Source organism: Anser brachyrhynchus, assembly GCF_964034855.1.
Source record: "Anser brachyrhynchus genome assembly, chromosome: 3".
In the NCBI taxonomy this organism is placed as follows: Eukaryota; Metazoa; Chordata; class Aves; order Anseriformes; family Anatidae; genus Anser; species Anser brachyrhynchus.
Window position 1 is genome coordinate 100,749,140 of NC_137696.1, and position 13,059 is coordinate 100,762,198.

Genomic DNA, 13,059 nt, shown 5'->3' on the forward strand with positions numbered 1-13,059 from the left:
GGGAGAAGGGAATAGCATTCTCCCTTTGCACTTCCTCCACTCAGGAATGAAATAGATGTTGATTGCATTCAGATTGTCAACCATCAACTTAACTTGCTATTAATCAGTCTCTCAAGGTCATGAGATTAGCACTGTTATAATTGATGTGAAAATAATTCAAATAAATTCTAGTATTGCAAACTGAATTATATATTGTCTGTTAACCTAAATACTATAAACTGTAAATTCTCTGCTGAGAAAGTCTTCTCTTTTAAACTGTAGAACATTGTTAAACATATTTGATGTCTTTGGAGCTGATCAAACTGGAAATATATATATATATATATACATAAACATATAAACTTCAAAATCAGGTGAGCCTTGACAATGAATATCAGCTCTGTAACAAGTGATACTCCCCAGAAAAAATATTTCTCAGTGTAGATCCCACAGATGGGTGTATGAAATAATAGTGCAATAAACAGGGTATTAAACCAGTCTGTGAAAAGTGGTTTAGAAGATCAATGTATGAGGTGCAACTCAAGCCTACCAGTTTTTGAGACAGAGATAAAACCAATCGGTAGTGCACAGGCCCTGTGCACTAGGAGCAGCAGTGTGAACACTGCCAAGTATTTCTTGCACAACAAAACCAAAAGAAAACAGAGTCAAACACATCCTGTGTTGCGGACATTGTCATGAAAGGAATTATGCACTTCACTTGTAAGTGAGAATGGTCAACATATTTATTGATGAAAATCGTGATTTAGCAAAAATCAATCATGAATAGGATGGAGATTTAACAAAGTTCTAATGGTAAATGTGACATTAACAAGTTCCGTGATGGCAATGTCACTTGATTATTTACTGCATAGAGGACAGGGTTAGACTAAAAGCATCAGGGAGACCCTTACCTTGAGTCATGAGGTTCAGAATGAGGTCTTTTTTGTCACTGAAACTCTGAGGAGCCTAGATACAATCAGATCGTATTCCAATCCCAGACTTGATGGTTTGTGTCTGAAGGACTGCATGCACAATCAATCCTTTATATCCCTTAGTTAGGATTACAAAGTTTCAGCTTGCTTAGCAAATTACTTGTAAAGTTTCAACAAGCTACCTATTAGTCACGGAGTATCTGTCGCAGGTAAGGAATCTCTTGACTTCAAGGAATAACCTTAAGAGGCGTCCCTGCTCCAGGGTAAGATTCTGGCACACAGCCCACTGCAGTACAGGGGAGCTCACCAGGCTTGGGGTTGTCCCGTTTATGGGGTAAGATGACTGACTACCATCATATGTGCATACCAGCCATATCTGGCTAGTGCATGCTCAGGTGGCCCTTGGATCTGTCTCTTCAGAATCCACCTGGAGCCTGGGCGGATTACAGCTCTCATGACCAGATGTGTTCATCACAGCCATCACTTATGGCTATCGCCTAGGCAGGGTTACAGGTGACAGGTAAGGTTAAGAGGGCTAGGAAGAGTACACTGCCACAGGCATCCATTCTCAAATTCTGCAGAGGGAGGCACACTTCTCTCTTGTGTCTTATTCTTCCACAAAGTGAGAAGGACACTCTTTTAGATCTGTGACTTGTGATCCTGTCTCTGCCTGGTCATTTAAAACATCACAGGATGACGGCACAGTCCCCTGGACAACTGCCGAGGGGCTCTGCTGCTCTAAGTTTCTTGAATGAAACAAGAATTTCTCCAGCAAATTGCCCCCACTGCTAAAGATTTGCAGTGCAGGGACTATCTCAGCCAGAGGTGGTTTTCAGTGAAATAACTAGAAAAGCACTGTTTATTTACTTAATTATCAAGTAACCAGTGACAGATGCTGTCCTCCTAAAGCCTCTTTATGTGAGGTGAGAGAACAAAATCTGCTTACAATTAGGCTTCTGATCTCTCCAGTTCTTTTTTCCTCCTGTTCCTTCTGTGTTTTCCTAAATCCTTGCCCTGCTCAGAAGAACATATGAACAGAGGATATGAATCTCGAGGTATGCACGCCACTTATTAGTGTACTATGCTATAATGCAGCAACCACCTGCTTATATTGACTGCTGTAGTGCTTTTAATTACGGGAAAACATCATGAAGAGTTTCTGGGAGCACCAGCCCCTGCCTGCCTCATTGACTCTTCATTCATAGACTGAGTCCTCATCATTGCTTGGATGCAGGTGTTCATGGACCTCAGCAATGCTGTACTAAACTGTAAGAGCTGACAGTCTGTCCCACCTTGGAAAGCACAGAGATATTTTTGTTTTGAAGAGCAAGTCAAAAAGAACAGTTGTGAGGGCTGTGGCTGATGGGCTTGAAACTGGCCATTATACACAGAGAGTGATGTTTAATCTTTTTAACTACTGAAGAGCTGATTACCTACTGACTTTTATCACAATATAATGCCTCAAGTGCCACTAGCCACCATTCCTGGACAAAAAAAATAGCTGGGTGTCTCAAATACAGTACAAGAGTCAGTCATTTTTGAGATATAGGGGGAAAAGCTGCCATATTCAAGGATGTGCACTATAAAAAGTAACAGCTTTAGAGGCACTTAATAGAAGCAAGTGTTTCAGTTTGTAAGTGCTTGTCTTTCTGCTAACCAAGAGCCAGTTTAGTGGGCTCTCCAAGCCATGAGTGTTACTGGCAAATCCAAGGCATTGGCATTGGATGGAGGTAGAACGAGGTGACCATGTGTCTGAACTGATGGCTGCTCCTGCTTGTGGTTTCAGTGGAGATTCTGGTCCTTAGGCTCCCGATCCACCGAGCAGGGATGGCAGCTCTAACTCAGCTATGGACAGTTCTTGGAGATTCAAGTAATTCTGCAATACACCTCAACCTAGTTAATCTAGTTTTCAACATTTTCTGAAATACCGACACATTTTAACTTGCATACTGAATGGCATACACATACTTTCCTCTCAGAAACTCCCAGCTCCTGTGGTCTTCAGTCTTGTCTTCATTTGGCTATAGGCATAGCTTCCTATTTGATCCACTTGATACATCGAGAAAATTAAAGGTTTCATTTTTTCAATATTTAACTAGTGGTGCTGGAATGCTGCAGACTGGCAGGGTGAGGATTGGTTGGATGTAAGTGAGGGAAACAGGAAGAAAAGTAGAGATAGGAATTACAAAGAGTTCTTGTAGGTGGGAGCTGAGAAAAGGCCTGAGCTCAATTAAATGAGATGAATTTTACTTTTATTTCTATATAAGTAGAAGTTCCTGTCTAAGTTGGAGCCTCAGTATTATGCATAAAGGTACATGCATGTGTGCCTGTATATGCATCACCACAACTCTAACCATTTAAGTTTTTATATGTGGTCACTGGGTAACCACCTCACTGTTTTGTAACCTTTGTTTTTTTCTTTTCACTTCCTCTCCTCCTCTTCATTTCCTTCCTCCATTAAGTACAGACTGTAAGCTGTTCAGAAAGGTTACTGTTTCCTACTTGTTTTCCAAAGGAACCAAAGAGATATTCATGACTGAAAATCAATTTCTCATTAGCCATTCAGTAGTGGCATGCACTCATGCATGGAGAAGTTGCTGGAAGCTAATTCTGGCAAGCAATGTGATGGAAGTGATTTTTTTCAATAGTATTAGCAAGGCAAGGTAGGGAAAACAGACTTCTGGAGGATGGTTCATGTAAATAGGAAACAGAAAATTAAGATCGAGATGGAAGTAGGAAACTTCTGAAAAGACTACTCAACCTGACATCATGAGCATGACAGAATTGCCAGGAAGTAAAACAAAACCAAACATCAGAGCAAGGAAGTGATACAAGGCAAGTAAACATGGCATAAAAATATATTTGACCTTACTCTGTTTAATTTTTGCTCCAGCTTATTGCTACTTGTATTTTATTTCAGAAATTTGACATTAAAGTGAAGTCAGCTTTGGTCCTTTCTCCGTTTGGGTGGACTGTGGGTCCTGTAGGAGGTGCAGCAGCTCTGCAAAAGCTGATGCTGCCACATGCAGCCTTGAGACCTCAGTTTACATTTCACTCAACATATGTGATGCCACATTTTTTAAAAAAGATGTTCTAAGTTTTTAAATGAAAAATGTTAATAACAATATGAGACAGTGAAAACAAGAACACACAAATGAGCTGAGCTTTAAAAGAAACATTTTATTTGGTAAAAAATAAAAGTAATAAATTATTTCAAGACACTTTTTGGTTTGTATCTGTACATACACAGTATATCCATAACATAGTTGCTATGTAATCCAGGAATTCCATCTGAGAAAAAGGATTTACATATCAAGTAACTATTTTAGATGAAAACCAAATCAGTTGCTGTCAGTATTGGAACCAACATATCAGTATTAAAATCAACTTGACAGAATTCCTTTTTTTTCTCCTCAGAAATTACTCAGTAATACCTGTTCTGGGTATTGTGTGTTTGCAGCACCCCTCATGACTGTTTTGCATCTTCTAGATCAGCGTTCCTCAGCTTTTTTTATTCAATGACCACCTAATGATTATTACTACTTGAATCCCTATTTCAGTTCCGCAGTATTGAAAAACCAGCTCTGTCTGAACTGATAAAAATTATATTATGTTCTCTTACACAAATCTTTTGATTCTACTTGCTTCCTTTGTTTTATGTGGAAATATAGGCTTTTTTTTTTCTTTTTTTTTTTTTTTTTTTGTCTGGTCATGTTTTTTCAGTAATCAGAACTCACTTCCAAGTCACCTTGTGAAACCTTATGGATCACCAGGAATCCACAGACTCTGCACTAAGGAAAATTAGAACCTGAAACCAAGAGCAATGATACTCTCACACATAGGTGAGACTTGGAAGAAACATGACCAACACGATGTCAAAATGCAGCCATGACATCACCATGGGTGATAATTAGACATGGCCCAACGAAAACAATGAAACTATATAGTCAACTGTTTCCCAAAATATATCAGCTAGGACTACACTGAGATTTTTACACCAAAATCTAACAAAACACATAAACGTATGGCTGGTGGTATTTTTTTATCCCAGGAGGGTTTAAACCATCCTTCTACTTTAAAGCTAAGTGGGTGTTTAATGCTTCACTGGATTTTCTGGGACTTAGGAAACTATAGATAACCAGTCTGCATTTTGAGCATGCTGATTGCTAAATGAGGCAAGAACAGACAACGTACAACTGACATGTAAGAGGCCTGTGTTTGAATGCTAACAAATGCATTCATTTCTCAAACAAAACAAAATATTGCTACTGGTTGTTAGTCTTTAGGATAATAATTCTTGGACTGTCATAAATTGTCTGCTTCAGAGAGACAAGATTTTTTTTTTTTCCCATCTATATTTACATTTATTTGTTGTTGGAAGCAATACTATCAAAGTAAACACGAATCATGCGCCTCTTATCAGAAATGCTTATTTTCTGCCAAAAAAATCTTGTGTACTTGTCCATGGAATTTTTAGTTAGCCTAACACATATGATGGGAAAAAGATGCATAGTCCTCACAGAATCCAGCGGCATCTTCTGAAGGGATATCCAGTATTTTATTAAACTTGATTCACTTCCAGAAAAATGCAAATATATTTTCAAGATATACAAATAATTGATTTGGTAATCTAGCACCCTAAATCCTCCTGGATTTTCAGAAACAGGACTTGCCTGCTTTTTAAAGCATTGCAATATATGGAAATTGCTTTTAAATACTGACCTGGAGGGAACCGCTCTAAATAAGAAGGGGATTAAGCAAAACTTAACAAGTCCGTGTCACTACAATAGAAATTCAAAATACTAGCTTTGTCTAAGAGTAAAGCAGCTCACTTCTGAGCTGTCCAAAAGCAAATGGCTTCTTCTTCAATTCTGTTTCTCAAAATGCAACATTTTTTTTTGGCATCATGTCCAAATGTGAAAAAAGGGAGACCTAACTGAAACTTCTCGTAAAGAGTTGAAAATGAAAAATTTCAGACTCTGCAGAAAGGTACTAAGACATCTGTAAGCACCTACATGAAATAAAGAATGAAATGGCAAAATGGCATTTGAGCAGTGCAGACTTTTCCCCTGTCATTGGGGTGCTAATGGAATATGTACTCATGCAAGTGAAGACTCAATCGGAGGAACATCTCTTAATTACCAACAAACTACTGCAGATTTGTGTTGGTCTAACTCTAACTTAAATCAAAAGAAACAAACAAACAAACAAAAGTCACTAGAAATATTGTGCTGCACAGTACAATATTGATCTGGGGAATAAGTTCTTACTGATCTCCGTGTGTTACATGGTTGTACAGCTACTTGTCAGTTGTACAGCTTATGCCAGGTAAGAGCAAGGAAGAAGTACTACAAATGAGAAAAAAAAAAATATATATATATATATTTATCATACAGCTTAGTGGAGCCATTTTACATTTTATTTTTACATTATCTTGCCACAGATTTTGGTATTATTTTCCTTATGACTTTTTTATACACCACAACATTTCCTTATACATTTCAGAAAATTGAACACATATATATATATATATATATTTTTTTTTTCTGTGAATGATATTGCTCCTGCACCTATCAATGCACAAACATCTATGGCCTGATAAGCTTTTGTTCTCTCAAGGTTTGTAACAAATAATAAATACTACCCTCATGTATTAGACAGCTGGAAATTTAATTTGTCTTATTTTTTAACCTTTCTTTACAAGAAGTTCGTATTTGTTAGCATGAATAAAGAGTGCTGCGCAAGATCATTAATAAAATGACTATCATTTTGCAATCCAAGAGGCAGTAAAAACTGTTTATTACAAGGCTGAAGAAATGAAGCAATTAATTCACTGGATATTATGACCACATATCGGGGTGGTTTATTTATGACATTAATTGTATGTGCACCGTATGCGGGGTCTGTATCTCCTGGCTGCGTTGCCCAATGCTGCATGCTCCTGAGGGCCACATTCAGCACTGCATAACTCTGATCACCTGAATCTATTAGGGTGCTAATGGAGTTTTATTTAATGTGGAAATGACACATCATTTCCCAACTCCCAAGCCATTTGGCCAAACGACTGTCACGCACAGTAATAACTATTACTTCACAGCCTTACAAAACTGGGAGTGCATTGGGTGTGTGGGGGGTGTTACAAACTTGCAACGTGCAGAGCACATTTAGGACACACTGAACAAAGTGCATCTCCTTGGGAAAAGCAGAAACATCACAACAAGCTTTGGGAAAAGGAAGATCAAAAATATAAACTCTATTCCAAACATACACATATCCCTTTTCTTTGCAGATGCAAAGAGCATGTACATTTTTTTCCACACTTTTCCTTTCTTTTTTTTTGAAATGGCTGGGTTCCCACACAAACAGGAGGCAAATCAAACATGAACGGGCGAGCACTGTTTTCCCACCTGTAATGCACAATTCTGGAGGGAACAAAATAACAGCCAGTCATTGCACCAGCTGCCCTTGGAGCTCCCCGGTGTGCTCCCCCATCTCTAAAGCAGTAGCTGCTGGCAAGGCATCGGGCTGCTGTTCCCATGCATGGTGTCTGAGCCACATCCTCCCCAAGCAGCCTTCAGCCTTGTAACACTTCTAAAATAGAGGTGTCAGTGCATTAAGTGTCTGATCCAACTGCCACCGAGGTCAGTGGTGGTCTTTTTCATTCAGATCAATTAATCTTGGATCAGAACTGTATGCACTCATTCTCACGCAGGTTCTCTGAGGAGATATCTGAAAATGAAAAAGGATATTCTACTACAATTAATTTATTGCATTATTAAGTGTATGAGCAGGATCTTCACTAAAGGCTCTTAATCTTCTGTGCATAAATACAAAATATAGCTATATATCTATATAAGTGACTTGGTAAATTAAAATATCTGCCTTCTCAGGACTCTCTAATTAGCAACCCACTCTGGAAAATAGTAAAAAAGTAAAAAATTTCCAAAGTTTTTTTTTTATCAGATACATTTGCCCAATTTTACTACAAAATGCAAAGAACTATCACTTCAACACTTGCCAGAAGGCCGTTGCCCTCCCTCCCTTATTTTCTTCCCAAATCTAGTATTGCCTACAAGTGTATGTCAGAGCTCATAAGAGTATAAGGAAAAACTAAATATCCTCCCCAAACCTACCCCCACCATTTTTAGCACCACCTGCATCTCAGTTAAGTTCATTTGCTGTACAGTTAATTTAGGCACCATCCTGAATAACTGTCTGCCCTGCTAAAAGGTGTTAAGACTTATAAAAAGTGCACCGCTGCATTGCTGTTGGCTGGGTAGCTGTGGAATTATGTTGTGCCTGTACTGATAATATGCCTGGAATACTAAGGAGACACTATTTGCCTTGGGATCCGCCTGAAATTGCTGCCTCTGGCAGGACAGAGTATTTCTGTGTGAATGGCCATTTAGGAAAAATACCTGCTATGGCATTTTAGCATGGAGTGAACAAAGTGACCAATGTTCATTAAGAAGTTCATAAAATCTTTTCTACAATCAGGGGTAAAGAGGAGAGTGAAACTTTCAGCATAGGATTGAGACACCAGATCTAGTCACCCTTAAAAATAAATACTATCCCCATGGTGAAATAATTGCTATAATGCATCAACCTAATAAGGCTGCCTGAGAAACAGTTTGAATGAAAAGCTTGCACTGCTTCACTGAAATCACTGCCAATAGCTGCGGTGAGTTCATGGGAGCCAGCAAGGATTTTCAGTGATGCGCAAGAACTTGAGGGAGATGGTGCATTAAATGCTTTTTTGGTGTTTCTTTTTAAAGAACAAAGCCAAGGCCTTCACAGTGGGACTCCACCGTAGAACGCTGCAGGACCTTTCAGATCTAAGAGTGAAGTGGTCTCCTAAAAGATGCTTCAGAAACATGAAGACCCTGTATAAGGTATATAAGCTTTCAGCAATGAAGTTACCCAAATTTCTGAATTTCTCTTGCTGAAAATTTACAATACCACCTAAATCCCAAAAATTCTGAGCTGCCTGGTGCCTGCTGCAGGTGTAAACCACCATCATATTTTTATTTTTTTTTTTTAAGAAAAAAAGTATTTTTCAAGATCTTACTTGTGAAGCTTAATTTTTAGTAGTTGTTCTCAAAGCAAGCCTAAAACATATCCTGAGAGGGGCAGCAGTGCTACCAAGGCAAGGATGTGAATATGCTTTTCTAATATGCTGAGTGCCCTCATCAGAGAAACGTCTACCTGCTTGTCTCCAGCCTTCTTAATATGTAATTATCTGATGTGTGGTGGAACAGCCTTACCGAGTTTAACTGGAGTAAGACTGTCCCAGAGCATCTCGCAGCTAATTGGTTATGGGCATTAAGGGTCTCTGCTAAGAGACAGAGTCCACATCAAGGAGGGCCGGGAGCCAGCTGGATGCTCTGGCTACAGGTTGCAGATGAGAAGTGGATGCCATGGTGCTGCCTAAACACATCACCGTCTCTGTGGTTTCTGTAAACACTAGTTTGGTGTAGGCACTTAATATCAGGAAAATTCTTATGAATGAGAGGTCTGGATGAACACAGATATGTCCCCTTAAATTGTAGTTAGATGCCTAAACACCTTCACTAAGGTTAAACAATTGCTGCTATAGCTCTTCACTGATACTTTTTTGGCTTAGGAGAGGTAGTGATTTATGTGGTGATTTTCATCAACCTCATTTTTAGATGCCTAATTGCTCCTGGCCTTGTAACATTCATCCTGACGTAAGGCAACAGGGCATGGAAAATTTAACCATTGCAGTATTGAGCTTACAACCTTCGTCATATGCCTAGTCTGAAGCACTTACAACCTTATTACAAAAAAAACAAAAAAAGGTTATTAAAGCTAGAGTTGCACATAATCTGCCAACACCTAAAACATACTGTTATATGTGAAACTCAAAAACTTACCTGGGAAATGTAAGTCCACATTTTTATTTTTTTTTTGGAGACACCAAACAGAAAAATCTAACAAAAACCATTTTTAGACTACATTACAGAATACTGGCATGTTATACAAATGTAATTAATCCATTGAAATTTAAACCAGTTAAGTTCTTTTCAAGGCACCTTGTTTTATAAATATATATTTTTTTTACTTTCATCCTACATTCACATTACTTTAGCCATGTAAAAAAAGTCTGAGAAAGCTGGGATTAAGGTCACTTTAAGATTTGTATGCCAAATACTTCAAAATAATATCATATTACATGGAAAATTCAATAAAGTAATATCCATCTGCTGCCTAAACATTTCAATAAATGCTAAGGGGTAAATTATTACCAAGATGGAATCTAAAAGAGGGTTTCAAAACGAGTCTGAAGTTAAGTAACATACAATGCATTAACATTTGTGTTTAACATTTGAAAAAGTACATAAACACTGAAAAGATGCAAGCCACTATTCCTAGTGCTATCCTATTTTTAAAGGGCAAATCTTCAGAAACAGTATTGTTTGAAGTTTAAAAACACTCTCCATCTTTTTTTCCACATTTAATCTTACAATGTACTAGCACATACTTTCTTCACAAGGAAAATGTATAAAAGTAATCTTACAATATAAACACTATAAACAACTTCCTTGAGACATCTTCTGGACACAGAATTTCTGTAAAGACTTAAGCATAATAATTCTAGAATAATTATGTAAAAGTATGTACATTCATTCAAATGTCCTAGACCCTGAAGAAACCCAAGTAAGCTCTACAAAAGTTGCTTGTCAGTCTTATCCAGTTAAGAATGTACAGCTTTGCTACTCTTGCTGTATTTCAACATAATCAACAGAAGTTTTACTTGTTTTTATGTAGGAAGTTCCCAAACTTTTGCATAAATCCCCTCAGTTTATTTTCATTAGGCTGCAGTGGATGATAAGCAGTTGAGTTGTAGCTGACTAGGTGATTACTCCTGCCATAGTTATTTCCTAGGGTCTTGCTTTTGATATCTGGAAGATGTGAACTATTTGGTAAATTTCCTACAAGTTGACTAGGATTTTCCATCTTACAGAATGGCTCAAAGCGACTATAAACACGCCTTTCACTCAAACGAGACCTTAGCTCCTCTTGATGTTTTGAGCCTGCCAGTTGTGGTGTCATTGAACTTGCTCTTTGTAGAGCACAAACAGCAGGACTTTCAGGGGTAGTATTTGTGGTAATTTCTTTTACGTCTTGATATTGAATCTGTTCTGTATTAAATCTTGGGGTAGATGCATCTCCTGCAGTTTCTATGAACTTACTTTCAAGGGGGCACAAGACAGGACACTTTTTATTGCTTTCATCAGATGGAGGTTTTTGAGGCTTTGGTGATTTAGGAGACTTTGGAGACTTTGATGGGCTTGCAGTGACATCTTCTTTACTTCTGTTCAAGCTACCTTGGGAACTTGATGTGTTTCTCTTTCTTCTTGGGGAAGAATCTGTCTTATTTTCAGAGATCTTTGGTTTTTGATTCTCTTCTTCAGAAACCAAAGTGTCAGAACTACTACACATTCTGTAAAAGGCAGGACCTTTGTTTTTTGACAAGATTTCCTTCTTGTCTGGTGTGAGATTAAGAAGTGACCGCAGTTTCTGGGATCCTTTCTTTAGAAAACTTGGGGAGTTCTTACTTTCTTTCTTTGATGTGCAATCCTTACTAGACTCCTCTTTGCTCGCTTCAGCAAGAACAGCCATAGAGATTGCCTTGGTAGCAGTTGGAATCTTTAGCTCTCCTTTGAGGTTCTTTTCCTCCTGTGCCAAATGGTTGGTCACACTATGCAAACTTTTAGAGCTCTTGAGAGTGTCTTCTGGAAGTTTTGGACTAACTGGCTGCTTAAGCCTATGCCTGGTCAATGTGCTGTAAACATAACTGGATGCTTGCTTGTCGGCACCAGGGTCTAATATGGACTTTGAATTAAACATGGGAAAGCTTCTCCTTTTAAGTATATTTTCATTTTGAACATTTTTCAGATTTTCTGCATGTTTGTCGGCACAGAGGGTTGTGTATAAGTAGATAGATGGGTCCCCTGCTGCATGTGAATTTACCATAGGTTTTCTGTTGTCTGCAGTATGAATTCTGTGGTTTTTTGGTGCCTCTGATTTAAGCTGGACATTTTCGCTAAGCTCTTCTAAAGTATTATCTGTTCCATTTTCCACACTTGGTGCATGATTTGATGTCCCTTTAGGTGTTGCACTTCCCTCTGACCCAATTATAGTTGAATTTGAAGAACTTGCACAGCTGCTTACCTCCTGCTGTTCGGGTAAAGTTGGCTGAAACACCAACGACGATCGTAAGCGAGAATGAGAGTACAGGGCATGAGCTTTAATATTTTCAGCTGTGTCATAGCTATCATATCTGTCACCCAAGGCTGACCCATTAGACTCCACTGGATAGTCGGATTGGTCATTTAAGTATGACTTAATTCGCCAGTTACGTAGGAATGATTTCGTTGTGTGTTCGAGGGTCGGCATCCTTTGCTGCAGATGGCGGATTTGATGATCTGTCCCATTAAAAGACCTCCTCACAATTGAATTTCTTTCTGCAAGATTTACCTTTGGTCGTGAAAACTGATCAGCGAAACTTTGTTGGGGTGGATTGCAGTTATTTGCATATCCTCCTCGTAATGAAGACACAATACTAAGGCTATCAGATGGCATTTTCCAAGTATTCAATGGATTATTGGCTCTATTAATAGCTCTGTTAAGCAATAGGTAAGGTGTCCTTTCTGGCTTCTCCCCAGCATAACTATGTCTCTTCCAGTGCTCGTTTTTTTCACTAGGTTGATACTGCTGGATTGGATTTTGCATATTAAAACCTGGATGAAATGGTTGTTTATTATAGGCTTGATTTCTCAATCCAAATTTATCTATTTCATTTACTGCATATCTTCCTCGAGTTTTCAGATAAACAGGATCTAAATTGTGAATCTTGTCTTGCCTACCAAAAAGGTTTCTTTGGCTAGAAACTGAAGCTAGGGAAGACACCGAGTGTTGGTATGTGTCGTTATCCCAGAGTATCCTGCGACTGTTAACCCGCACTAATTCTGGGGCAAATGAACTAGGAACAGAAGAACGAGCATACAGTGTCCTGAATTCTTCATCAAAGGATTCGACCAGCTGTCCTGTGATAACTTGAACCATACTGAGGTTGGTTTTTTCAAAAGACCACATAAAGCTGAAAGAAGAACAAATGACCATT

The 13,059-nt window shown here is 38.5% G+C and overlaps 1 protein-coding gene across 3 annotated transcripts in view; it reads right to left on the minus strand.

Moving 5' to 3' along the window:
* Positions 1–4,076: 4,076 nt before the first annotated feature.
* Positions 4,077–13,059, minus strand: part of FAM83B (family with sequence similarity 83 member B) — a 57,386-nt gene continuing 48,403 nt past the window's right edge. For all 3 annotated transcript variants that reach the window (XM_080585675.1, XM_080585673.1, XM_080585674.1), the window contains exon 5: positions 4,077–13,035. In XM_080585675.1, coding sequence (XP_080441801.1) covers positions 10,683–13,035 — 2,353 coding nt within the window. In that variant the 3' untranslated portion in view covers positions 4,077–10,682. The remainder of the gene's footprint in view (positions 13,036–13,059) is intronic.